The sequence below is a fragment of the Panicum virgatum genome, chromosome 7N (assembly GCF_016808335.1).
Source record: "Panicum virgatum strain AP13 chromosome 7N, P.virgatum_v5, whole genome shotgun sequence".
Classification (NCBI taxonomy): domain Eukaryota; kingdom Viridiplantae; phylum Streptophyta; class Magnoliopsida; order Poales; family Poaceae; genus Panicum; species Panicum virgatum.
Window position 1 is genome coordinate 50,063,398 of NC_053151.1, and position 27,196 is coordinate 50,090,593.

Sequence of the window (27,196 nt, forward strand, 5' to 3'; positions counted from 1 at the left end):
ATTTATGCTACAATATACAGGAATTATCGACCGTGTTTACAGCTGATGTGTGGAATAAGGAGAATCGTTTAAACTCAAAAGTGCATTTGGAATTTGCCTTGACCAGCTGAATTTCACAATTTGCAACGCCTTGCAATGCGTTTAATTCAGAGAGGAAAATCACGCACTACTGTGGGAATATTTGATATTTCCTTGAAATATGAATTGCAAAAACCAAGGGGAATACTCGACCAATTATTATGGGAACAATGCAAGATAAAAGTATTAATGCTACTGTGTATACATCATTAACAACCTTATCGTTGTTTTGTAAGCATGTTTTTTGTGGTGTTGCATTAAGCTATAATCTCTCCCCTCTCTTTCCTTCGTTTTATCAAGACTTACTTTAAGGTCATACGGAAGAGATGCTTTCACCTAAGAATTGTATTGAGCCAGCCAATAAACTAATAAAAAGCTCTTTTCCAGGAAAAAAAGATCGGGCTGATGTTAAGGGAGAGTTAGAAGGAAAAGTTCTTTTCCAGGAAAAAACGATCGGGCTGATGTTAAGGGAGAGTTTAGAAGGGAAAACCGACAGGCAAAGGCATTTCATATCGAGGAAAAATTGCTGCCCCTCACGCCCCCAACTAGGTAGGCATTCGTTTCAAAAAAAGAAAAAGAAAAAAAAAAGCTAGGCAGGCATTCCACGCCTTTGCCGCTGACCTCGACACCGACTCAGCTGCCGCCACCGACCTCGACGCCGACCCAGCTGGCGACTACTATCTCACCGCCACCGACGATGCCGAGGGGAAGGACGAGGAGGAGGCAGCGGAGGCCTAGAGGCGCTCCCCTCCTACAGCTCGCTCCAGGCTACAACACAAGTCCAGTCCCTAGCTCCCACAACAGACAAGACCCAGACACGAGCATACGACACGACACACGATGCCCCTCCGGACCTCCCCCTCTCCTCCTTCCATTCTGCCTGGGCTGGGCTTAGGACAGCACCTGCAGACCAACGGCCCAGCACCTGCCGTTTCAAATTTCTGGAGATGCTAGCTCAAAGCATGACCACATAAGAAAACCTCCCGGGCATTATTGTACAGAATAGTAGCAGCGAATCTATCAACCACCAAAACGGGTAGAGAATACAACTATACAAGACAGGTAAAGAAATGCATTACTTTTCTGCACTTTACATCACCAAAAGGAGTTCCAGATACAGTCAGAATATACAGTTACATACTCACAGTATCATACAGTATCACAAGTATTATGGCTGGTTTAAACTCGAAGTTCTTCGTCTACCATCTCTAAGACTCTAAGCCACCAGCACTGCCATTAAGTCTCGTGGCCAAAATGGTTGGCACGTTAACCTGACAAAGCAGCAGTTCCAAAAACCACTCCAGCAAAATGCTTCTTCGGCGTTATGGATCCTAAGTAGGAAGGTACACGCTACCTGCATCCTCAGATAGTTAGCTCCAGAGAAAATTCTGTGTGAAATGTACATCAAGTGTTGTATTCTACAATTGTCAACGTAATATTGCTCCGCAGAGTATGTCCCTGCAAAGAAATCCAGAATTCTATTTGTATTGCTCAGTTGTGTCATGTCCTCCAATATGGCCATAAACTTACAGCACTCTGCACGACTACTCTTTTTTCCATGTAAAATACTGGACTTGTTGGGGGCAGACCAGTCAAACCATGGTGGCATCAAATCGTCTCACATGCCAACAAATAAAGTGGAAATGGAAAGAAAGAGGGGAAGAAAATGTGGGAACCATAAATCATGATGTAGGCTAGTTCAGTTAAACAGCAATATGGAGAAGGTTGCAGGTTTTATGAAGCCGGGAAAGTACAATGTCACTTAAGGGAGCTATGTGTCACAAGAGTGCAAGTTTAGGAACTATAAGCTATACTGGGTGCTAGCTAGATCTAAACCAAGTGAACAGAGTGGAGGAGACAATTACCTTATAAGTTCCTGTCGTGGCTCTGGAAGGAGGGCCACAGCCGGGTGGCGGAATGCACCCGCCTAACCCCAGAGGGTGGTTACCCAGGGAAGCGCAAGCTATTCCTCAGATATACTCATGAAGCAAGAACACAAGAATACACGAGGATTTAGAGTGGTTCGGGCCGCCGGAGCGTAATACCCTACGTCCACTGAGAGTTGTCTTGCTCTTGTGTCTATGGATGAGTCTATCCTCTGCTCAGCCGGGCTTGAGTCCTTCTCTAGCGGGCGTCTCCCTTTTATAGAGCAAGGAGGACGCGTACACAGGTGTTGGACCCCGACAGGTGGGCCCAACACTGATGTATATTATACTAGATAGATACTAATGGTGGTATAGTGACAGAGAATCTCTTGCCGGATACTCCTCATCGTCTTGTAGACTCTCTGACCGAGGGGGGTCTGCTCCTGTCCCATCGGCGAGGCGCCCGTTGAGGTAGTGTAGCTTGCGGCGTAGTCTGTTGGGTCTACCGCGTAGCCGTTATGATACTCCGTCACCGAGTTGTCATATCTAACTGGCATAGTAGACTGACGCGCGTGGCGTAAATGGCGCCAGCGGCTGTACTGTGCACCTTGGTAACGTGCAACCAACAGTACAGTCTGGCAAAAGTCTCTTCGGGCTCTGCTGCGGTAGAGCGCACTTAACGTCTCCCGTATTAAATGCGGTAAGTGGGCAAGTCTTCGAGGGGAAGCTTGGCAGCCGCGCTCGTACCTGCGCCTGCGGACACGTGACCCCCCTAGGCGGGGTGTCTGTTCCCTCCCTACTGAGGGGTCCGGGTAGCACCTGGGGTCCGGAGCCGGCAGGGGTCCGGGACTCCCTGGGAGGTCCGGGGGCCCTAGCTGTTTTGGCTGAGGGCCACCTCCTCCGGGATACGTGGCGTCACCGGACCCTTCCCAAGCGGGGTGCGGGTCCGGGGCCGTTGGCCGGGAGAGCAGGGCTCAGGACCACAGGGGTCCGGCCGCTCGTCCGTCAGGGCGTAGTTAAGGATAACCACGAGGCTCTTGCCTTGACACAGCAAGAGGGGGTACCCCAGTCCTGGGGTACCGACAGTGGCCCCCGGGCCCACCTCGGGAGAGGTACGAACCCGCGGGTGGGGCCACCACCATGATGTGTTTCCACGCAACTTGGCTGTGTCGGTATGCTCATGTCGAGAGCGGGTGCTCCGGACCCCTTTAAGGCCGTAGCGCTTGTTGTCAGGTTCAGGTACTAGAGTGCGCTTTCCGTAGGACAGCGTAGGTGTAGGCTTAGGGTACGGAACCGAGCTGCACGGACTTTGAACTGCCCAGGGAGCAAGCACTACTTCCCCGAACCTGGCTCTAGGCGACCGTGGCGAGCGGTCTCCGCCGGAGCGGGCCACCGGAGTGGACTTGAGTCGACCGTGGCGAGCGGTCTCTGCCGAAGCGGGCCACCGGAGTGGACTTGAGTCAACCGTGGCGAGCGGTCTCCGCCGGAGCGGGCCACAGGAGTGGACTTGAGTCGACCGTGGCGAGCGGTCTCCGCCGGAGCGGGCCACCGGAGTGGACTTGAGTCGACCGTGGCGAGCGGTCTCCGCCGGAGCGGGCCACCGGAGTGGACTTGAGTCGACCGTGGCGAGCGGTCTCCGCCGGAGAGGACTTTGTCGTTGCTGACGATCCCATGAATTACGCCACCGGACCTTGCAGCCCGGTGTAGGAAGCCAGGCCTTATACTAGAAAAGGAGCCCGGGACCTCTAGGGACAGCAGCCTCGGATACTAGGGGACTCGTATCAGGGCAGTGAAGTACGTAAGCTTAGGGTACATTACCAGGCTAAGCTACGCGGAGCTTCTCTACCCCAGGATACAAGCATCACTTCTCCTGAGCAGGTCCCTAGGGGTCCGAGCTGCTTTCCAGCTAGAAGGGGTGCCCCCACCTGGCCACAAACCAGCAACTCGATTTGGATCAAAAGAGAAACTCTGTTCGGGAGAAAGAAACATGCAAGCTGAACAGGCATATGCCATTAAGTTAACGTAAAGATAGGACTGAGAAAGCAAATCTCCTTTATTGCTTGATTCGTGGTGTACATCAGAGGTCGGGATTACGAGGGCGGACCTCTACCGCTCTGGACCACTTGCTGGTGTCGCCTGTTTGCGCGATGAAGCCAGAGGTTGGGTTTACAATGGCGGACCTTTACCACTCTGGACCACACGTAGGCACCATATCATTACAAAGGAAAATCACACACAATCATATCTAGTGGTAACCTACAGCTGCCATTCGTAAGGCGTGTACTTCCCTGCCGGAGTGGGACTGCCACCTTGGAGATTCCTCTGCTGTTGGGGGCGGAGGCGCCCTGGACGCGCTTATACAGCATCATCCAGCATCACCTCGGGAGCTTGCAGAACCCTCCTTTGCTCAAGAACCGTTTCATGCTTAGTTTGCATGAGAACAACTTCTTTGGCTTTGAATGGGAGTGGCCCTGCCGTTGCCAGCTACCGCCGGAAGCCAGCCCGATGGCCGCCCTCGATGCGCTGAAACCAGCTTGACATCCTGGCGCAGCGGAAGGACGGATGCTCATTTGGACGAGCACGGAGCGTGGAGAAGGGTGGTCGTTCGCCGGCTTCGCCTTGGTGCTGGCACAGGCCCCCGCGCCTGGCGATGGAGGCTGACGCATGTCTGCAGCAGCTCCAAGGATGGCTTGAGCCGGGCGAGGTCGAAGGCGACAGACATCCTTCTGGCTCCAGGCTCCATCTTGAGAGGGAACCTCGAGCCGACGCTGTGCCGCCGCAGGAGACCCCGAGTGGTTGCTTGAGAGAAAACCTTGAGCCGACACTGGAATGGCGTAGGGCGACGCGCAGCAGGCGTCGCCCCTGCACACCACTGTGCCGGCTCCGAGGTGTCGTAGTGGCGACGCACAGCAGACGCCGCTGTCATGCACCACCGCACCGAGGATACTGCCGCTTCGGTGCTGGGGCATGCGGCGCAGGTGGCGCCGTGCCCTTCTTCATCTTCTCGTCGTTGTTGCAGAGGATGAGCTAAACCTCAGAGGCGAGGAAGTGAGCGGAGATCTGACCGACGCTTGCACGTCCCCACGGACGGCGCCAGATGTCGTGGCTCTGGAAGGAGGGCCACAGCCGGGTGGCGGAATGCACCCGCCTAACCCCAGAGGGTGGTTATCCGGGGAAGCGCAAGCTATTCCTCAGATCTACTCATGAAGCAAGAACACAAGAACACATGAGGATTTAGAGTGGTTCGGGCCGCCGGAGCGTAATACCCTACGTCCACTGAGAGTTGTCTTGCTCTTGTGTCTATGGATGAGTCTATCCTCTGCTCAGCCGGGCTTGAGTCCTTCTCTAGCGGGCGTCTCCCTTTTATAGAGCAAGGAGGACGCGTACACAGGTGTTGGACCCCGACAGGTGGGCCCAACACTGATGTATATTATACTAGATAGATACTAATGGTGGTATAGTGACAGAGATTCTCTTGCCGGATACTCCTCATCGTCTTGTAGACTCTCTGACCGAGGGGGGTCTGCTCCTGTCCCATCGGCGAGGCGCCCGTTGAGGTAGTGTAGCTTGCGGCGTAGTCTGTTGGGTCTACCGCGTAGCCGTTATGATACTCCGTCACCGAGTTGTCATATCTAACTGGCATAGTAGACTGACGCGCGTGGCGTAAATGGCGCCAGCGGCTGTACTATGCACCTTGGTAACGTGCAACCAACAGTATAGCCTGGCAAAAGTCTCCTCGGGCTCCGCTGCGACAGAGCGCACTTAACGTCTCCCGTATTGAATGTGGTAAGTGGGCAAGTCTTCGAAGGGAAGCTTGGTAGCCGCGCTCGTACCTGCGCCTGCGGACACGTGGCGGCTCCGGACCCCCCTAGGCGGGGTGTCTGTTCCCTCCCTACTGAGGGGTCCGGGTAGCACCTGGGGTCCGGAGCCGGCAGGGGTCCGGGACTCCCTGGGAGGTCCGGGGGCCCTAGCTGTTTTGGCTGAGAGCCACCTCCTCCGGGATACGTGGCGTCACCGGACCCTTCCCAAGCGGGGTGCGGGTCCGGGGCCGTTGGCCGGGAGAGCAGGGCTCAGGACCACAGGGGTCCGGCCGCTCGCCCGTCAGGGCGTAGTTAAGGATAACCACGAGGCTCTTGCCTTGACACAGCAAGAGGGGGTACCCCAGTCCTGGGGTACCGACAGTTCCCTTCACATTTAGGAAGAATAACTCAAATTCTCAAACGGGCCACTGCTTCACATGAGGAAGCCTTCTATCGTCTTCTTTGCAATTTCCCGTGCATTCTTCAAGGAAGTTAGTGTGCTTGTTACATCATTATAGCTTTGAGCCAAAGTCATGTTCAGCAGTACCCTGCGACATGCTTCTGCTAATCCTTGGTAAGGCTGTGCACAAAGCAAACCAACTTTTGTGGAACCTTGAAATGGTACATGCTATTGCAGAAGTTAGAGGGTTCATCCCTGCTACTGGAACAATGAACACAGGAGACATTTGCTACAACGCACGCAACTGCAATGAGGCAGTGACAACAAAACCGAACCATATCTATAATCAGAAACCAGCAATCGCAATGACAATCAAAACACATGCATGAAAAAGTTACTGAAGAAGACAAAATAAAGCCTTCATGAAAAAGCACAGAGGAGCACCGAAATATCCAAGTCTCGCATCACCACATAGCACAAATATTAAGCATCCAACAGTCTCGCATCACTACATCTCATAGAAAGTAGAAACTAAATGGTAGCTGGTTAGGTAGCTACTCGGGGCAAGAGAGCTGGGACCCCCGCCTCCTAGTACTCGCCGACCAGCACTGGACCCTCAGCCGCCAGTGCGGGCGGACCTAGCTCGTGGCTATGTGGTGGAATTCTATCGATCAGTTGTACATTTTTCTCTGTGGATGTATGTGCTTCCTTCGTCTGCTTGCCTTGTGCGTTTTCTCGGTAATTATCATAGAGTTTCCTCTAGAGAATTCTACACTTCACCATGAAGCATGATAATTATTACTCATACTTGCTCTCCACTCTTCTAGAACATTCTTACTTTGGCATGGTCTTTTCCTCATGCATTGCAAAGTTAGTTTCTTGTGATTTTTACAATCTTCTAGAATGTTTCTAGTATGCATTGCATATTTCAACACAGGGGAAATTGAAGGAAGGATCAACAATATAATGTACGTGATCACCCCAGCATATATAGACGACATTTTATTAGTTGCACTTAGCTTGCACGAGTGAGGGCACACACTGATGCACAAGACGGGTCATCCTTACTAAGGATGGCGAGCACCGTACCGCAGGGTGACCGAGTGGGGCCCACACACACACTCACACAAATGTCGCTGCAAACAGTATGTTATCACTAGTATTTCTCGATAGATTATTGCCAGCTTCAATTCTATTAAAATTAAATATGGACGATACAAATTAAGTTGACTTAGGGGCCGGCTATCTCTCTTCCAATTTTCAGTTCATCAGCATGGTGAATGTGAAGTTGATTCGAAACCAAAGAAGTCAAAGCTAGGGAGGCATCCGTTTCAAACTAACCCATCACACGGAGGGCCTAATACATACCGTGCCACCACCAATGTTATTAGATCGTCCAACTAATCACCCTTATCGCTTCCCTGGTACCGATCATATCCACCGACTCGATTAGCTCGAAATCGTCATATAGATCCTTAAGTATTACTGTAGGCATTTTAGACAGGACGACTAGACTACCAACTAGGTTCGACTAGCCTTGGCTAATCAGCTTGATCAACGACTAATTATGATCAGTTATCTTATCGGTGCTCTTATGACTAGGTTCAATAATAGAATTTGAAAAGATTGTCCACCCCCAATCCGTCTGCCTTGATCACGTTGAGCTCTCACTCTATTAATATCTATTAATAGCTATGTAGATGCTGCTCTCGATCGTTCAGCACCTAGGAAACATGTCTATATCTACTTGTAACAACTAGTAAAAAAAAGAGTAAAATAAATGCATCCACAAGTTGTTACACTTATCCTGCATGCAGTGTTAAATAGGTCATCAAACACCCAAACGACTACACAATAATCAATAATGCAATATAAAAATATAGCACAGAGTAGCTATTTAATTTGCGACAACTGTGTTGTTACAGGAAGAAGCTAGAATCTTTGTCCTCTTGTTGATCTCTTCCCTGCGTTTTTTCAAGGCTTCCTTCGAGGGCATGCGCAGGAGATCGCTCTCAATCTTAAATCCGTAAGGATAATCTGGACACGACTGAACTGAAAGAACCCTGCTTCTAGGCCTGAACTGAAAGAACCCTGCTTCCAGGCGGCTGCGAGCGATAGATAATAAGTAGCAAATGATTCATGTTAGCCCGTTCCTCCTTATAAGCTGCCCAACGAAGCATCCCTATAGACCCAAGATGGCAATATTCCTCATTAAACGTGTATAACCCAATGCGCAGGCACATTTCCTGATACAAGCTTCACTTTTTCCACAAAATTACTTCGTTGGCCGAATACGCGTGTGCCGAACATGTCCTTGACATATAGCCCCAATTTTTTTTCCTTTAAGTTTGACCACGGTCTTTCGAAGCCCTGGCCTGCAAGACATACATACATAATAATGCCACAAATAAATATAATTTATTGCTGATAAAATTATCATAGAAAAACTAGCTCCAGATTAGACCAACATGGTTAATTTCGTCTATGCTGGTAGAGTATTTCATATATAGCTTCTTCATGTCACGTGTTTATATAAGTAGAGATGGCCAAATTTTCTATCTATCTTTATTGTTTAAGGATCGAGAAATTTATATCAGCAAGCACAACATGCAGTTATACTAAAGATAGATGGATGACAGAAGTAATTCTTAAAAGGAATATGCGAGAGTAATTATATATGTTCTTGACAGAAGTAATTATATATTCTCGCAAAGAAAAAGATAGAGAAAAAAACACCTCGCGACATGACTAGTTCTTGGTAGAGAAAAATCACGCAGGATTCCATGAATATAGGCATTTGGTGCAAAGCTAGATGTACAAGTGCAAAGATATGGCAGTGTTGGGGTTTTCTTATTAAGAGAAGAAAGTGGTGTATTTTCTTTTTAGGAGGACTTTGTTAACTAAAACATAGAAAGGGATCTAGCTAGAGAATCGATAGCGTACATGTATTTGGAGAGGTCAGCTGGGCTCCCACTCGGATCTGATCCATGGAAATTTTGCTTTCGCTCTCATCCAGTGGTGGAGCCAGGGGGTGCAGGGGTGCTCAAGCCCCCCCTACCACCTTGGCTTCCATGGAAGCCCCCCTACAAATTTTGTGGAGGAAGAAGAAGGAAGAAGAAAATTTAGAGGAAGAAGAAGAAGGAATGAGAGGAGGGAGGAGGAAGAAGGAAAGAAGAGCCCCCCTAGCTCTGGATCCTGGCTCCGCCGCTGCTCACATCCATGGGCTTCCGAATTTGACTCTCGTTTTGATCCTCTCATCCATGGGCTTCCGACTCGTTCTGATCCATCTAGCTACTCGTTTTTATGTGTTGTATGTATGTATTGCTACTGGACGTCGGATTGGAGGAGACGTACGTAGCTTGCGTTTTAAAGGGAGGCCCCAGGAGCACCGAGCACACTAGGTGTATATATATTGCTGCTGAGTTGCCGTGTTGTACTACAATACAATCCTTATCTTCTCTCGTACTGATTTACGATTTCTTGTTTTGGTTTCGATCACGGCATGCATGCAGTCAATGTTTGGATAAAACCGGATTTATATATATTTCATTGATAAATTTTGGTGATCACAGCCCATCTTACAAGAATACCCTCGATATAGAAAATGGCAGATAGGACACGCCCCACGGGCTAAATAGGAGCCGCGACCTAGGTGTGTCTGGCCTCTCCATCTGCAGATTTCGGAACTGGACCCGGACTGCCGCCGCTACAAGAGTAGAGGCAGGTCGCTGCTGGCTGGCAGTGGCACCCAACACATCTCATAACTGACACAGTATGAACGGAACGATGATGCTTTAGGATCATGAGGCTCTGAAACATGTCATGCCATTCATCAAGTAAAACTCCTGTTACTTGTGCACAATACATCGCTGCACTCCCCTCGTCATCTCTTACTGCCAGTGCTACAAATTCACTCTAAATTTCGCGATTACCACTAGCTAAGAGAAGGGGAAGGACGAGTGAGGAGAACAGAGCAAATAGAAACACATCAAGAGTTGGAGGCAACTAGGCCGATGTGCATGGCGCGTCTTCACGGCTCCCAGCAGCGGAGTCTGAACCCGTAGTTGGCTTCACTTCAGGAGGCGGCGGCGGCTTGGACGGCCTGTTGGGCTTGATCTCTTCAACCTTCTCTGCTGGGATCTCAAACTGCAACGCGATGACACCAAATGACCGTAATGTTTCTGATGGACAGGTTAAACATACATAATGGCTATCGATACAGAAACCAAGAAGCAGCAAACATAAGAGATACAGTGCTGTATGTATGTATGTATGTATGTACCCTGAATCCACAACCAGACACACAAGCATTGAAGCACTCCTGCAGGCAAAATTGAATTTGTCAGAAAGCGCAGCTATAAATACAAACATATTGGTCCTGGTGCTTGTATCTATCTAGCATCACAAGGTTATATGCTTTTGTCAGAACTTTTTTCTTTAATTGCTAGATAAAGAGAACAAATAGAAATTTAGAAATGCAGTACAAGGGCAACAATAACTAGAATACATGGTAAATAAATGTTTGACTTTATTACTTCTACATGCTGTAGTAACCAGATCAAACCAGTAAGGCGGTAAAGTGAAGTTCTCACCAAAGAGTAACTATCCTGCCCTGGAGATCGATCAATGTAAGCACTCCACTGACGATCTTCCAACACTGGATCTTTGTAGCAGATTTCAGTACATTTTCCTATGCCTGAAGATTTTAAAGCGAATAAGTTATCTTGCACGCTGCAAATACAGTGTTGAGAAGACACAACAATATGAGTTGATACAAGAAGAATTTTGAAGTCCTGCATTGGTGACAGAAATCAAACTCTTTAATACACCAAAAACATAGAGAGCAAACAAAGTAAGTTATCTTGCACGCTGCAAACACATTGTTGAGAAGAAACAACAATATCCTACTTTATAGTCCTATATAAGTGGAAACAGGAAGAATTTTGGTGTCCTGAATCTCTCTTGATTTGGTGACAGAAACTAAACTCTTTAGAACAGTAAAATTGTTGAACAAATTAGGCAATAGGACGACAAAAAAATCCACTGCACATCCACCAAGTACCAGTATCACCAACATGAAAGGCCCATTATACTGCACAAATGATGTTGTCCAACAGTCCATTTACCATTGTGACTTTGTGAGGGTGTGTGCTTTATCAGGGGTAACGACTACCATGTAGGCATGTACCAGTAGACGCTGAGCCAATTTTCATGAATATGCCTAATCTTAATTAGCCACATCTATTTATCCTAAAAACAGAGGCAGACGTACAGGACACAAAACCAATGCGTACCTAACCTAATGCTACGATCAGATTTCAACTGACACAGACCTGAACAAGCAAGTCTGAAACCAAACAATTCAGCTCTCAAACCAGGGGATCCCACAACAGCAATAGGCTTTCCACTGTAAGCGTACTCACATTCTTCCCAGGTGTCGCCGTCCGCGTTGCACCCCTTCTTGCAGAACACCCTCCCTGCAAGCCAACGCCCAATTGCGTCAAGACGAAATGGCAGAGATGGAAAAAAGGGGGGGGGGGGGGGGGGGGGGGGGGGGGGGGGGGGGGGAGAAAATAGTTTCGAATAAACGAGCCAATCAATTCTTTTGCGCGAGAGAAGGGACCAAGACGCTGACATGGGATCTGCACGAGGCTCGCGTACTTCTTGGTGCAGCAGCTGCCGCACGGCGGCGTCCAGTCGCCGGAGAACATCCCGTCCCGTCCTCCCTGGCCTGCTCCGGCGCCAAATCCTCCGGCGTCCCGCACGGCCGGATTGGTCGGCGAAGCGAGCGGCAGCGAGACTGCGGCGGCTGCCCAGGGCGCTGGTTGTGGCTCCGGTAGGGGGGGAAGGCGAAGAGCAAGGGGGAGGAAATGGAGGTGGAGAGGGAGCGACGGCGGCGGCGCGCGGTTCGGTTCGTGGTCGGTGCGGAGCAAATTGGGGAGGAGGTGCTAAGGAAATTCTCCGACAGGTCCCTCGACAACCGTTTTATATGTAGGACACCCCTTGCTTGCTTCAAGGCAATTTTGCATCAGGAACCAAGTTGGTCTTGTAGGTCTTTTTGGTAGGCTTGGTCTTTCTATTTTTCAAATTCTAATTCTCAAATATGGTAGAAGTATTTTTGGAGACAGCTCGAACGCATCATTGCTGCTTTTTTTATTTGGGTTGTTGCTCCTTTCAAATCCAAAAAAGATACCGTGTCCATATGGTGTTTCAACTAATATGGTGTCCCTATGGTGTTTCAACACATTGAAATTCAGTGCTAGAGATGATTCATTATGCAATGAGTCATTTATAGAAGCTTTTCTTATAATTGAGTTTACAGCTAACCCTGAAATTTTGGTATGGTACTAGACCAGGAGCTTGTCACGTTTCCAAGAGATTTTCCTCTTTACCCGAGCTGGGTTAAATTCAGAAATTGTAGGTTTATCTCTGTGTTTGGTATTTCTAATTTTACTTTAGCATTTAATTATTTCTACTTTCATAAAGAAAACATTGAATTGTTTCTCCAGTAATAACTCGATGCAACGGTCGATAGCCTATTTCCTTACAAAATACTACTCCTATCCTGAAATTAAGATATTTTAGTTTTTCCTAACTCAATCTTTCTAAGTTTGACTAAGTTTGTAGAAAAGAGTGATAATACTTCATAATTTATTTGATGTGTTAATTGCTAATATTTTTCTCTATACATTTGATCGAAGTCTAATATTTGATCGAACTTAGACTGCTTTGACTTAGAATAAAGCAAAATACTCCATATTTTAGGATGGAGGAAGTAGGTGGCATGATGCACAAGTTTTGCAGGAACACGTGCAGCTAGGCATCTCTTGTGCATTTTTTCTTACTAATTGCAAAGCGGTCAGACAAATGAAAGTTACTGCCTCGAACACGTGCATCCATCTCTTGTGCAAAGAGTAAACTGCAACGAGAGATCGGACAAACAAAAGTTTGTACTTTACGTGCAACTGATTGCGCCGTGGTATGTCACATGACCTTTCACTAAACAACATGTGTTCAGTTATGCTTTCACATAACACCAGGTTTGCTGGTAGTATATCTTATATAACTTTAGCCCCTCTACAATTTTTAAAGCGAAGATTAGCGCGCTCTCTCTCTCTGTTTTCTTTTTCGGTTTATGCCACGAAAGAAAGTGCATTCCGAAAGCTCTTTTTTCTCCAGTATACTTGGCTGTGAGCATATATAAAATTACTCAATTTTTACAATCACTCTATTGTGTTCTACAGTTTTTTTTCTTAGTGTAGAGTGGAACTGGATCAACCGTGGTTTCCATTGATCACCGGCATAGCCTATATATACATCCAACTCAATGAAGGGATCAAAACTACCCTAGATTACAGGACGCGCTGGCGTTCCAGGAAGAACGGAGCCGTGGGCGTGTGCGTTCGAGTCTTGGGTGATCCGCAGAGCGCGCCGAGGCGAGGACGTGGCGACCGCGTCGGGAACGTGATCCACAGAGCGCGCCGTGGCGAGGACGCCGTGACCGCGTCGGGAACGTGCGCCGAGTCCGCATGCGGCACGGGATAGTCGCGTAGACAGTTGGGCTTCAACACCTCCCCGTAGTCTCAGCTTGTCGATCCGACGCAGATAGGGCTGGAAACGAGCCGAGCTGAGCTCGGCTCGGTTCGGCTCGGCAAGTGAACGAGCCGAGCTCGGCTCGGCTCGCTATTTTTGCGAGCCAGAAAATCAGGCTCGGCTCGGCTCGGTGGAGGCTCGCGAGCCGGCTCGAGCCGGCTCGCGAGCCACACTAAACAATGTGAACTAAACTCAAAATAAATTAATTTACTTTTTTTGAATGATAACAATAATTATGTGGCATATATTTCTTATGTACATACAAATTGCTATGTTATGTGTATAAATATTAATTTATACCACTAATGATGAAGAATTAATTCATCAATCATCGTGAAATTATTCTTAAACTGTATTGGGTCGAGCTCGCGAGCCGGCTCGGCTCGGCTCGCTATTTTTGCGAGCCAAAAAATCTGGCTCGGCTCGGCTCGTTTGAGGCTCGCGAGCTGCTCCGAGCCGAGCCGAGCCGTTCCGAGCCCGAGCCGAGCTACGAGCCACGAGCTATTTTTCCAGCCCTAGACGCAGAGACTGGAACGGAAGTCCTCGAAGAGTGTCGTCGGCAAACCCTTTGTAAAGATGTCCGCAAACTGTCTGGCACTGGGAATCTGGAGAACGCGAAGCTCACCGATCGCCACCTTCTCCCGAACGAAGTGGATGTCGATTTCGATGTGTTTCGTGCGCCGGTGATGTACTGGATTGCGCAACATGTACACGCTGGAGACGTTGTCGCAATAGGCTATGGTAGCCTGTGTAGCGTCGCAGTAGAGCTCCCGTAGTAGTTGCCGAAGCCATGTGCACTCGGACACATCGTTCGCCACCCCGCGATACTCCGCCTCCGCGCTCGAACGAGACACAGTCGTCTGGCGTTTTGAGGACCACGAGACCAACAAGTCGCCGAGGAAGACAGCGAAGCCCGACGTGGAACATCGCCTGTCTGGGCAGCCTGCCCAGTCCGCGTCGGTGTACGTGGTGATTGTTGGCGAAGATGACGCCAGGAGCTGGAGACCGAGCGACGAAGTCCCCTTGATGTAGCGGAGGATGCGCTTGAGAAGTGCAGAGTGCGCCACGGTGGGAGCATGCATATGCAAGCAAGCTTGCTGCACAGCATATGCAATGTCCTGCCATGCTGCGGTACCAGGACGCGTCGGTCTTGCTTAGCGGCACACCATCAGAGCTTGAGGCCTTGGAGGAAGTCTCGGCCGGCGTCGCGACGGGCTTGCAGTTGGACATCCCGGCCCGATCGAGGACGTCGAGGGCGTCGGAGGACTGAGAGAGCAAGAAGCCCTCGCGATTGCGCTGAATGTCGATGCCAAGGAAGTAGCTCGCGGGCCCCATGTCCTTGACAGCAAATGTGGACTGCAAGGTACGCACGATGTGCTGAAGGAGTTCCTGCGATGACGCCGACAAGATCATGTCGTCGACGTAGAGGAGAAGATACGCCATGGCGTTCCCGCGTTTGTAGACGAACAAGGAGCTGTCAGTGCGTGTTTGCCTGAAGCCGATGGACAGCGTGTGCTCGACGAAGCGTTGGAACCATGCTCGAGGTGCTTGGCGGAGGCCGTAGAGCGAGCGGGAGAGCAGGCAGACATCGTTAGGGCGCGCGGGATCGGCGAAGCCAGGCGGCTGCTGGCAGTAGATGCGCTCTTGAATGTTGCCGTGGAGGAACGCATTTGATACGTCGAGTTGGTGCGCTAGCTAGTTCTTGGAGGCGATGATGGTGAGGACGGTGCGAATGGTGGCCGGTTTCACAACTGGGGAGAAAGTTTCGCTGAAGTCGATCCCCGGTTGCTGACGATCACCACGCACGACCCAACGAGCTTTGCAACGCTCGAACGTGCCGTCAGACCCCGTCTTGATCTTCCACACCCACTTGCCAGAGAGGACGCGGGCGTCAGGAGGACGCGGAACAAGAGTCCACGTCTTGTTGCGTAGAAGAGCGTCGAACTCCTGTTGCATGGCGTCGCGCCAGTGCGGGTCGCGAAGAGCCGCACGAACCGACTGAGGGACAGCAGATACTGGCGACGTGCCGGTGAGTGCGTACTTGGGGTTGGGCTTGAAGATGCCGTCGCTTGCGCGTGTCACCATGGTGTGCTGGCGAGGAGGTGGAGGAGCGGACGTGACGTGGGTGAAACTCCCACAGGTGTGAGCGTTGCAGAAGAGCTTGGTGCAGCAGCAGGCGGTGGCGGCGGCGGCGGTGGCGTGGACGGCTGGTGGCGTGGTGCGACGCGGGCAGGCGTGGCGTGCACTGGTAGCAGTGTGTCGTCGTCGGCAGAGGTCAGAGAGGGCGAGGGCGATCGTGACCGCGCAGGAGAGTCACGGAATGGGAAGGCGTGTTCTACGAACGTGACGTGCCGAGATGTGTAGACGCGACTGGTGACGATGTCGTAGCAGCGATAGCCGCGGTGATCGCTGGGGTAGCCGAGGAAGATGCAAGCCAGAAGAAGGGCCGCCAGAGCCGGAGGACCCGTCGTGAGCGGCGGGGGCGAAAGATCCTGCGGAGCCACCGTGGTTGGCGAGGAACGCCTGACCGGCGGCCGTGTTGTCATCGTGCTGAAGTTGGATCTCCTTGAGGAGTAGGTAGGAGCGGGCACTCATGAAGGTGTGAGGCTTGGAGGTGAGCACCGGCTTGACGTAGCGGTACTTGGGGTTCAGTCCGCGGAGGAGGTTCAACACCTGGCTGGGTTCGGAGACGGGATGACCAACGTCGCGCAGTTTGTCGGAGAGCTTCTTCAGCTTGGTGCAGTAGGCGTCGATGCTGAGATCGCCTTGGATGACGCTGCGGAAGTCAGCCTCAAGGATGAAAGCACAGTGCATCTCGTTGTCGCGGAAGAGACCTTCGATGTCCGACCAGATGGTGATCGAGGAGGTCGGAAGCATCAGAGGAGGAGCGCGCCGGCGAGTGTGCCATGGTGGCACTGGAGGAAGGCGGAAGCGGGTAAGTAGGATCAAGTGCTAACTGATACCATGTAGAGTGGAACTGGATCAACCGTGGTTTCCATTGATCACCGGCATAGCCTATATATACATCCAACTCAATGAAGGGATCAAAACCACCCTAGATTACAGGACGCGCTGGCGTTCTAGGAAGAACGAAGCCGTGGGCGTGTGCGTCGAGTCTTGGGTGATCCGCAGAGCGCGCCGAGGCGAGGACGTGGCGACCGCGTCGGGAACGTGATCCGCAGAGCGCGCCGTGGCGAGGACGTCGTGACCGCGTCAGGAACGTGCGCCGAGTCCGCATGCGGCACAGGATAGTTGCGTAGACAGTTGGGCTTCAACACTTAGACCCGTAAGGTAGGCAAATTTGGTGTCATGCGTAAAGTGAAGGTGGAATCTGTGGGGAAACTAATGGTGCGGCAGACGTGATCCATCGAGAAAGCGACTAGAAGAAATCACAATTTTTCTTCCTCATGCATCCACGTCACAATTTTGACCGAGGGATAGACGGACCGTTTCAGTTTGGCGGTAAACTTTCTGTGTAACAATTTGGCTCACTCACATAAAAAAAAAAGAGAGCCGTGCCTGTAATGTTCTTCTTCACCCATTCCATCCAGTGCCAAAAGCCAAAGCCCAATAGCCTAATATGGGCATGGTATTACATAATAGTAATTTACATTACTATGTAAAAACTTTGTTATCTTTGTGTCATGTGTATAGTAGTTTTTATATTATGAGTTTATAGATACCAGATGTCTGCCACAAAATAATACACAAAGATTCATTTCACGTTTTTAATCATCATGTTTTATATGTCTAGGTATGTATTAATAGCTCGCAGACGGCATGCGGTATTCTAGAGACATACAGACGGTAGTCATCTAACAACTGTATTGCTCTTACAACTTTAGCCCCTCTACAATTTTTAAAGTGAAGATTCGCGCGCGCTCTCTCTCTCTCTTGGTTTATGCCACGAAAGCTCTTTTTCTTCAGTATATTTGGCTGCGAGCATATATAATCTTAAATTACTCATTTTTGACAATCACTCTATTATGTTCTACAGTTTGCTTCTTAGACCCTTAAGGGTAAGTGAATTTGGTGCCATGCATAAAGTGAAGGTGGAATCAGCGGGGAAAGTAGTGGTGCGGTACACGTAATCCACCAAGAAAGCGATCAGAAAAAAAATCACATTTTTTTCCTCATACGCTCACGTCACAATTTTGACTGAGGGATAGACGTAGCGTTTCGGTTTGACTTTAAATTCTCGGTGTGACAATTTGTCTCACTCACGTAAAAATAAAAAAGAGAGCCGTGCCTGTAATGTTCTTCTTCATCCATTCCATCAAGTGGCGTTTGGGAGCCGGAGCAGCCAATCGCGATCCTCCAAAGTCGAAACCCGCGTCACAATCACGATCACAAGCACGGACTAAACAAAAGATTCTCGAATTTATTGGTTGCCATAAATAAAAAGAATCTCGAAATTTTCTAAGCACGAAAAGGGCTAGAGATTCCCAAAGGTTCCAGCCACTTGGATCGCCCGGCCCACAACGTGACAAAAGCCAACTTGGCCCACCGTATCGCCCCCCCGCGCCCGGTCCAGTAGGCTGCACCACGGAATGATCTCACCGACAACCCGGCCCCACACGAATCTCCTTCCTCACGCCCACACGGATCTTCGCCTGCCTTCAACCCATAACTGGCGGCCCCGCATCCACCTAAGCAGCGAAGCGCAGGAGCCGCCAAGCCACTAGCAGTAGAGGCACGGGAGGCGCAGCAGAAAAGGACGGGACTCGAGGAGGCGGAGCAGGAGCCATGGCCGCGTCGGCGAAGGGGCGTCTCGTGCCGGTGCTCGCGGTGGCGGCGGCGCTCGCGGCCGTGCTCCTCTACCGCGCGCCTTTCTCCAAGGTCCCCGGGATTCCCGACAGCGATGGCTGTATCTTCCTTCCTTCTCTCTCTCCGCGCTGTCGAATCTGTGCTGGAAACTGAGGCGGCGTTCTCTCTCTCTTTCTCTTTGTTGCAGAGTTTGGGCGGCGAAGGGTGCAGCCTCCTCCCGCACGACCACTTCTGGATCGCCAGCGAACGCGTCGTCACGCTCGGCCGCGTCGGACCCGCCGCAGGTGACTGTTCGTTCCGCGCCATCTCGCGCGTTGACCGCCATCTCCTTCCTCATCATCGTTCCACGCTCTCACCGCGGTGGAACTGTAACCGAGACAAATGGAGATGAGAAGCGGATCGCTACACAAGTTGGGCCTCTCAGACAGATTTCTGACGCTCTCTGTGATGATTGGTTGCGCGTGCAGTGGAGGTCAAAGGGGGCCTCATCAACGCGATCGCCGTCGGGGACTACCGCAACTTCGTGCTCCGGCGGCCGCTCCTGGATTATGGAGACGCTGTCATCATGCCCGGACTCATCGACGTGTAAGCATCTCCTACTTAGTTAGCCTGCCTCGCTCAACACTGATATGGGAGAGGATTAGGCGTGTGGCCGAAATGGAACAGTGACTCTTGCTCTGACTCTGCGGATGCATAACTGTCCCAGTTTCCTTTTTCCTCAGTCCCTGATGGTCCTGATTATTCTGTCAGGCATGCCCATCTCGATGAGCCTGGACGCGAGGAGTGGGAGGGCTTCTCCACTGGTACAAGGGCCGCTGCTGCAGGTGCAAATTCATTTCAGTCATACAGCAAACTAATTAATTACTAGTTATGGCGTGCTTTTCGTGTGTAGACTTGACATGCCCGTATGCTTATGGAGCATGGCCTGATTCTCTGTTAGTGAAGAGCAAAGCACAACAATACATAATCGTGCAAATCCTTTTGTTTCAGGTGGGATAACAACGCTAGTGGACATGCCACTCAACAGCTTTCCATCAACAGTTTCTGAAGAAACTCTCAAGCTGAAGGTCAGGTTTCTCTGTAAGCTGCCGTATGACTGCACAGAAACATAATGCAGATATAGTGGCTAGCTGTCTTTTTCCCGTGATTAACACTGGTTTCGCGTGCCTTACTTTCAGCTGGAAGCAGCTCGGGATAAGCTATTTGTTGATGTAGGTAAGTTGGCTGACTGAAACACTGTATCTCAAACTCTTTCGTGACACATACTCTGAAGGGAACAAAAGAAACTCTTGCATTATAAGGTTTGCGTATCCTCAAATCTGACCCCTATATTACTCTCATTCAGGGTTCTGGGGTGGCCTCGTGCCAGAGAATGCCTTCAATCCAAGTGCTTTGGAGAGCCTCCTAAATGCAGGAGTTTTAGGACTAAAGGTTTGTTTCTCAGCTAGCAGTTAGCTCTGAAACTCGTAGTCGCTAGGTTTTGGACATCATTTTCAATTTCTGTTCCAATTTCTTGCCATCAAGCACAGTAGCAATTTTAGAATGATAGAATAAGACAGCGATGATTCCAATGTGTAGAGGTTCTTGCTAAGAATCTAAGTAGCAGTTCCCTGCTTCTTTTCCTCTTTTTAGCCAGCTGATGTATGCACAAAGCCACAAACTGACTGCTCTCACTTTTTATGGTTCTAGTCTTTTATGTGCCCCTCAGGCATCAATGACTTTCCCATGACAAATTCAACCCATATCGAGGTATGTCTCATTATTTTCCTTATTCTAGATTCACAAGATTTTCCCAATTTTTCCTATGGAATCTCTGACGTGCTTCTCTCTGTGTTATGACACTATAGGAAGGATTGGTTACACTGGCAAAATATCGGAGACCTTTACTTATCCATGCTGAACGTATTCCTGATGTTGAGGATGATGATGGACTCGATGGTGAACTAGATCCTCGATCCTATGCGACGTATCTGAAGTCTAGACCACCAGCATGGTAATTATATCATTATGTTAGTCTGTGCATCTCAGGTGAAACAATTAGTCTCTTTGGAGTCAAGTGTCAACTATGTTCTTGAGCAGTACGGTTTAGAACTGTGAAGGTCTGAAGGATAATCTTTAGGTCCCATCATAAGTGACCTCACTTATAAATTTTGCAATTGCTTAAACCTAGGGAGGAATCAGCTATCAGAGATTTGCAACGTGCGATGAAGGACACAGAGGCAGGGGGTCGGTCAGAAGGAGCTCATATTCACATCGTTCATCTGTCAGATGCAAAAGCTTCCCTTGAACTTATGAAGGTATAACAATATCGAAAAAATACTGCGCAACATTGCCACGATTTATATGAACTTCTGGTTTCAACTAAAAATTTAGAAATAAGCTGCACATTAACAAAATGAATGCCAGATTCTGTTCCTCTAAATGGGAAACTATTGTTGTTGAAAAAGCTATGCATATTACTGTATTGATGACTTCTTTAAATCCCTCTGCTTGTAGGATGCTAAACGCAGTGGTGCAAGTGTGACTGTAGAAACATGTCCTCATTACCTGGCATTTTCAGCTGACGAAGTTCCAGATGGGGATACTCGCTTCAAATGTGCCCCTCCTATACGTGATGGCATGAACAGAGAAAATCTTTGGAAAGCCCTGCTTGTATGCTACTTCTTCACACTTGTTCTGACTTCTTGATAGCTTCTAGCAAACTGATTGAGTTACATTTCTCATGATTAATATTAGGACGGACACATAGACATGTTAAGCTCAGACCACTCACCATCAGCTCCTGATCTCAAACTAATGGAAGAAGGCAACTTTTTAAAGGCATGGGGAGGTATATCATCATTGCAGGTTAGTTTCTCATAGTTTCAGTATTTTGGGACACTAGTACATGTCAATTAACATTAGTTCAGTGCCCACTGACTTCAAAACTGCCAATGCAAACCTTTCTGCAAATTCAATCATATTTCAACTTTTCAAGCAAAGCAGAAAACTAATACTGAAAAAATTAATGTCCATGAATTAACTGTGCACGCTGCGTAACAAGTTTGGCATAAATATCTGCAGTTTGTTCTCCCTGTGACATGGTCGTATGGGAAAAAGTACGGCATTACCTTGAATCAACTAGCCGCATGGTGGAGTGAAAATCCAGCTAAGCTTGCAGGGCAAAAGAACAAGGTACTGAAAATAATGTGCCATCTCATATAAGCAGCTCAAGTTCAGTTTAATTTTATTTTGCTTTCATCTTTCTAGACAAATTGATACCATGAAGCACATATTCTCAAAGAAATACATTTTATCACAATAAAGGATCTCAAGTGTAGTGCTGATTTGTGTAGGGAGCTATTCTGCCGGGATACCACGCTGACATCGTAGTATGGAAACCTGAGGCACAGTTCGAACTTGATGACAGCCATTCTGTGTACCATAAACACCGGGTTTGCTCCCTGCCTCAAATGATCTTATATAGGAGTATTTAAATGGTTATATATTCTTGCATAACTGGACCACTGACAGGAAATTCATACAAATTTCGCAGAATATTTCTGCATATTTAGGGAAAGAGCTTTCTGGTAAGGTCCTGTCTACTTTTGTGAGAGGAAATCTTGTGTTTGCTGAAGACAAGCATGCAAAGGCCGCCTGTGGTGTTACAATCCTCGCGAAGTAAGATTGCAAGTTCAAAGGTATGGTATCTTGGATTATTTGCTTAATCACTGCATGCATGCTACGAGAATATAAACGTACCTGGCATAAGAATTGATAAGCTAATGATTTACACTTTTTCAGTACTAACTTTGTGTTTTCTTCTTGTGTGCCAGGTGGATGCAGAGCTGATACAGTACTGCCCTTGCTGATCCATAGCGTATATGCTCGTATGCGCTGTGTATTTGTAGGATGTGTATAGTATAATTGAAGCCATTTATGCCATTATTGTAGTGTCGTAGAGAACCCGCAACCGGATTGGCTTCAAGTTTGCCCCAGTTGCCAATTGGTCTGTTGGACCTTCTGTATTTATAATTTCTTTTCTTTTTCTATATTGATATGGAAAAACGACCGGTCCAAATTTATTTTCTCCATATAAATTTTCTGTTGATATGATGAAAATTTCTTCCAGATTTATGCTGGCAAATGAGCGGGGGAAGGATCGTGCGCGCATTCGCTCATGGTAGCAGAAAACGTATTCTACCTTTACGTTAAAGCGCAATGGTTGCGTTCAAAAGCGCAATGGTCCAAGCGATAAGGCGAAGCCTGCTAGTCTGCGCGCCGCTTCAAGCGTGGAGCTCTCCCGCTTCCACGGCCATGGCAGGCACCGCGAAGCTAACCCTTCTCCTCCCAACCACCCTCACCTCTACTGTTTCCTTCCCCACCCGCGTCGTACTGAAGCCATTCCCTCCGCTGCAACGCCTCGTAGTTGCCTCTGCCGCCTCTTCCTCGTCCTTCCAAACCTTGTCATCGTCCCACTCGTTGGAAACACCGGAGGCGAGGCAGGTACGTCTAGAGACGGAGTCCGCCCTGGAATGGGGCAGCGTATGCGCGCGGCTGGCCGACTTCGCCGCCACCGCCGCTGGCCGCGCCGCATGCGTGGAAGGTCGGGTCGCCGTCGGGCGGAGCCGGGACGAGAGCGAGAGGCTGATCGAACAGACGGCCGCAGCGGTGCTTTTGTCGGCGCCACTGGACTTCGGTGGCGTGGAGGACGTGTCCGCGGTAGTCGCCGCGGCGACCGGTGGGCGGTTGCTCGCCGTGCGAGAGATTTGTGGAGTTGGGCGCAGCATCCGGGCCGCCCGCGGAGTGTTCGATCAATTGCAGAGCCTCGCCCAGGAAACACGAGACGGGAGGTGAGGAATTGCTTCAGTCTCATACTTGATGGCAATCGCGTTGTTCAATGGCAGATGATTTTAACAGTTGCTTGCGGTGCCTGAGACTCGTGCGGGGATATTGTTTCCATTTTATGGTAGCTTGTGCAAATAAAACACGATTTTTTGCTATTCACATCTGTTTGCAGATAGCAAATGTTCTTAGATACGGAGTATTTGTTTGGTTCATGTTTGTGGAAGGAAATAAGTGTTGATTCATCTTCCTCCAGGTTCTCTCCTCTTCTGGATGTACTGCAAGGTTGTGATTTCTTGACAGAACTTGTGCAACGGATAGAGTTTTGCCTTGATTCCACTCTTTCTCTGGTCCTGGATCGTGCCAGCAAGAAGCTAGAAACAATTCGCAGAGAAAGGAGGAGGAACATCGAGATGTTAGAATCTCTGTTGAAAGATACAGCTTCCAAGATTTTCCAAGCTGGTGGGATTGATAGTCCTGTGGTCACTAAGCGCCGTTCTAGGATGTGTGTTGGTGTGAAAGCTTCACACAAGCATTTGGTGCCTGGTGGGATCGTTCTTAGTTCCAGTGGCTCTGGTGCAACGTACTTTATGGAGCCAAGGGATGCTGTTGAGCTTAACAACAGGGAAGTTAAACTCTCAGGTGATGAGAGAGCTGAGGAATTAGTAATATTAGGCTTGCTAACTTCAAGTATCGCAGACTCCCAACTGAAGATCAGAAATTTGATGGACATGATTTTGGAATTGGACCTTGCCTGTGCTAGAGGGTCGTATGCACTGTGGACAAATGGTGTCAAACCAAGCTTCAGTGACAGTTATAGCAGCAGCCAGTCAGATCAGAGCAGCGACTATTCAGTTTATATTGAGGGCATTCGGCATCCTTTGCTACTTGAACAGTCTCTCATGGCAGAAGATTCAACTGTAGAAGCATCTGAAATGCCTATTCCATTGGACATGTGGGTGAAAAAGGATGCAAGGATTGTTGTGATCTCTGGACCCAACACTGGAGGCAAAACTGCTACTATGAAGACCTTGGGGCTGTCCTCACTTATGGCAAAAGCTGGAATTTTCTTCCCAGCCAAAGGAAGGCCTAGGATTCCATGGTTCGATCAGGTTCTTGCAGATATTGGTGATCGCCAGGTAGTCTCTGTCCTTTGATGCAAATTTCTCTAATCATTTGCGGGGCAATAAGCTTATTGACAAAAAAATATTTTTTGGGTTGAAGTCACTGGAGCACAGCCTCTCTACATTCAGTGGGCACATATCACGCCTGCGCAGGATCGTAGAAGTTGTATCAAAAGATTCTCTAGTTTTAATTGATGAGATTGGCAGTGGCACTGATCCATCAGAAGGTGTAGCTCTTTCAACCAGTATTTTGAAGTTTCTTGCAAGTAAAGTGAACTTGGCCATTGTGACAACTCATTATGCTGATCTAAGTCGTCTCCAATCAGTTGATAGCAGATTTGAGAATGCTGCAATGGAATTTTGTTTAGAAACTCTGCAACCAACATATAGAATCTTATGGGGCAGTACTGGTAATTCCAACGCACTTAGTATTGCAAAATCAATCGGTTTTGATCAAAAAGTGCTTGATCGCGCACAAGAGTGGGTAGAGAAGCTGTTGCCTGATAAGCAAAAGGAACGCCAAGGTTTACTTTATGATTCTCTCCTTGATGAAAGAAACCTTTTGGAGTCTCAGGCAAATGAAGGTGCATCTGTTCTTTCACAAGTTGAAGGGTTGTACAGTGAGGTAGCTTTACTCTAATGATTTGTTCTGATTTTTTTTTATTTTTCATGGCAGTGATGTACAAAGATTCTCATCATTCTCTCACTTGAAATCCTACTTTGTATATTCTGACTTTGAAGATTCACTTAGAAGCTGATGATCTTGAAAGTCGAGTAGCTGCTTTGAGGACAAGAGAGACCCAAAAGGTTCAACAAGAACTAAAGGTTGTGAAGTCTCAGATGGACACAATAATCAAGAACTTCGAAGTTCAACTGAAGAATTCAAAACTTGAACAATACAATTCACTAATGAGGAAAGCAGAAGCTGCTACTGCTTCAGTGGTTGCTTCTCATCAGCCAAATGAAATAACTTTCAATGATGATGAAAACCAGAGTTTGTTTGTTCCGCAAATTGGAGACAAAGTGTATATCCAGGGATTGGGAGGAGGAACTATGGCTACTGTTATTGAAACTCTTGGAGAAGATGGGAGCTGCATCGTTCAATATGGAAAGATAAAGGTTCAAGTCAAGAGAAGCAAGATGAAATTGGTTCAACGAGGTACAAATGAGACAGCAACTTCCTCTTCTGTAAAACCCAAGGTATGCAGCGTCTTCTCAGCATCACAGCATGCTATCTGTTCACATCAATTCTAGTTTCAGTAGTTTTTTTGAAAGCACTGCGTAAGACCACAAGAACAACAAAATATCTTAAGAATGTCAGAAATTTCTTAACTAAGCATGGCATTAATTATATGATAAAACCTGTTTCACTTTAGCTGTGACTGAAAAAAAAAAATCCCCCGAGGTTCTAACCTAAGCTAGCTATAGTTGCACCGTAGCTCCATATGTGGAATATCCAGCAACCAATTTAATCGATTTTTTCATCGCTTAACGCGTGGCATATTGCAATAGCAAGTCAGGGAAACGAGTTAGCTTGAGCACTGCAGGATGCATTGATTCCGGCTTGTCAATTCCTGGCATTGATGGTCTCCCCTTTAGTTTGGGTAGATGCAGCACACCAGCAGTATGGAAGAACAGGCTGGACCTAGTTGGTTGGTCCATGCCATCCAATGCTGGTGCATGCATGAACCTTTGTTAACTCCAAGCTGTCGTACCTAAATATTAGGCACGTTGGGACCAATGGAGATTGGCATATGGTGGGCAATCGTTGATCATCGTGGCTTTGCTTCAACCGTGTTCTGACAGTTTTTGGTTTCTGGCAGGGCCGAACACCGAAGCAGCGATCTGCAGTGGTGGAGGCGAACCAGAGCCAAGATGGCAGCGTCTCTTTCGGCCCCGTTGTGCAGACGTCCAAGAACACGGTGGATCTGCGCGGGAAGCGGGTGAGCGAGGCGTCCTACGAGCTCCGGATGGCCATCGACGCGTGCAGGCCTTACCAGGTGCTCTTTGTGGTCCATGGCATGGGCACCGGAGCCGTGAAGGACTGCGCCATTGATGTTCTCCGGAACCACCCTCGAGTGGCCAAGTTCGAAGACGAGAGCCCCCTCAACTACGGCTGCACTGTCGCCTACATTCAGTAAACTAACAGACATTCTTCTTACGATGCAGCAGCAGCTTGGTGGGCTACAATGTATATATACAGCCTGTATGACATGGTTTCCTTGAAACTCTGAAGCCTGGTCTGATTTGTGTACAAGCGCCACCGTGGCAGACTGCCAGGACAGAACATGGCCCAGGAAAATAATTTGATCGTGACGCCTGCAGTGATGCCATTGCTGGATTCAAGTGAGCCTGGCTGTAGTGATCTCACAAGTTCATTGCTTGTACTACAATTTTCTAGTGCCCTTGTAGGTCACTTGTGAAAGGAGAATTGACGAATGTTACTACAGGCTTTGACCTTTTACGAGCATAACTATCACAGGCAGGCCATTTCCACTGTTGCATTCTGATTGTTCGAATGATTCTGCAGCTGATTGCTGGGGGTGGATTGGGATCGGATGAATGGCATTGGCAACTGTGATGAAGCAAAATCCTGAACGGAAGCAAGGTGCATGCACATGTGGCAGCTGCCATAGCATACCCCAGTTTGTTACTTCACTCCAGAAAGAACAGTACTCCTATGGTACAAGAGATGAAATACCATAAAAATCCCGGCCGAATTGCAGGATCACACCAACAATGAGG

The 27,196-nt window shown here is 48.6% G+C and overlaps 3 protein-coding genes and 1 long non-coding RNA gene across 4 annotated transcripts; 1 reads left to right on the forward strand and 3 right to left on the reverse strand.

The window, feature by feature from the left end:
- Positions 1–7,921: 7,921 nt before the first annotated feature.
- Positions 7,922–9,524, reverse strand: LOC120683632. The gene is made up of 2 exons (XR_005678859.1): positions 9,087–9,524; positions 7,922–8,518 (listed from the first exon to the last, which is right to left on the reverse strand). It is a non-coding gene; the product is annotated as an uncharacterized LOC120683632 (long non-coding RNA).
- Positions 9,525–9,946: 422 nt separating this feature from the next.
- LOC120683616 lies at positions 9,947–12,099 on the reverse strand. Its single transcript, XM_039965704.1, has 5 exons — positions 11,779–12,099; positions 11,567–11,620; positions 10,736–10,839; positions 10,426–10,464; positions 9,947–10,289 (listed from the first exon to the last, which is right to left on the reverse strand). Exons 1-5 carry the CDS (start codon positions 11,852–11,854, stop codon positions 10,149–10,151), a joined length of 414 nt encoding a protein of 137 aa, XP_039821638.1. The 5' UTR covers positions 11,855–12,099; the 3' UTR covers positions 9,947–10,148.
- A 2,152-nt stretch (positions 12,100–14,251) lies between these two features.
- LOC120681393 (uncharacterized mitochondrial protein AtMg00810-like) lies at positions 14,252–15,179 on the reverse strand. Its single transcript, XM_039962882.1, has 2 exons — positions 14,919–15,179; positions 14,252–14,833 (listed from the first exon to the last, which is right to left on the reverse strand). Exons 1-2 carry the CDS (start codon positions 15,177–15,179, stop codon positions 14,252–14,254), a joined length of 843 nt encoding a protein of 280 aa, XP_039818816.1.
- Positions 15,180–18,410: 3,231 nt separating this feature from the next.
- LOC120681394 (endonuclease MutS2-like) lies at positions 18,411–26,955 on the forward strand. Its single transcript, XM_039962883.1, has 21 exons — positions 18,411–18,575; positions 18,691–18,787; positions 18,971–19,088; positions 19,254–19,327; positions 19,494–19,570; positions 19,682–19,718; positions 19,849–19,934; positions 20,193–20,252; positions 20,351–20,496; positions 20,674–20,800; positions 21,000–21,155; positions 21,240–21,350; positions 21,567–21,677; positions 21,839–21,937; positions 22,039–22,164; positions 22,319–22,338; positions 22,721–23,335; positions 23,584–24,466; positions 24,552–25,076; positions 25,193–25,651; positions 26,275–26,955. The coding sequence occupies exons 1-21, from the start codon at positions 18,483–18,485 to the stop codon at positions 26,590–26,592; spliced, it is 4,338 nt and encodes a 1,445-aa protein (XP_039818817.1). The 5' UTR covers positions 18,411–18,482; the 3' UTR covers positions 26,593–26,955.
- Positions 26,956–27,196: the final 241 nt, after the last annotated feature.

Bases quoted from the DNA above. Each gene is read 5' to 3' on its own strand.
- LOC120683616 (XM_039965704.1), bottom strand. From the start codon at position 11,854: ATGTTCTCCGGCGACTGGACGCCGCCGTGCGGCAGCTGCTGCACCAAG. The intron at 10,840-11,566 runs GTGAGTACGCTT...TAAAATCTTCAG, and splicing joins CGGCGACACCTGGGAAGAAT to GCATAGGAAAATGTACTGAA. The intron at 10,465-10,735 runs GTGAGAACTTCA...TTTTGCCTGCAG, and splicing joins GGCAGGATAGTTACTCTTTG to GAGTGCTTCAATGCTTGTGT.
- LOC120681394 (XM_039962883.1), top strand. From the start codon at position 18,483: ATGGCCGCGTCGGCGAAGGGGCGTCTCGTGCCGGTGCTCGCGGTGGCG. The intron at 19,089-19,253 runs GTAAGCATCTCC...TTATTCTGTCAG, and splicing joins ATGCCCGGACTCATCGACGT to GCATGCCCATCTCGATGAGC. The intron at 23,336-23,583 runs GTGAGGAATTGC...ATCTTCCTCCAG, and splicing joins CAGGAAACACGAGACGGGAG to GTTCTCTCCTCTTCTGGATG.
- LOC120681393 (XM_039962882.1), bottom strand. From the start codon at position 15,179: ATGGCGTATCTTCTCCTCTACGTCGACGACATGATCTTGTCGGCGTCA. The intron at 14,834-14,918 runs GCCTCAAGCTCT...TATGCTGTGCAG, and splicing joins CGGCCGAGACTTCCTCCAAG to CAAGCTTGCTTGCATATGCA.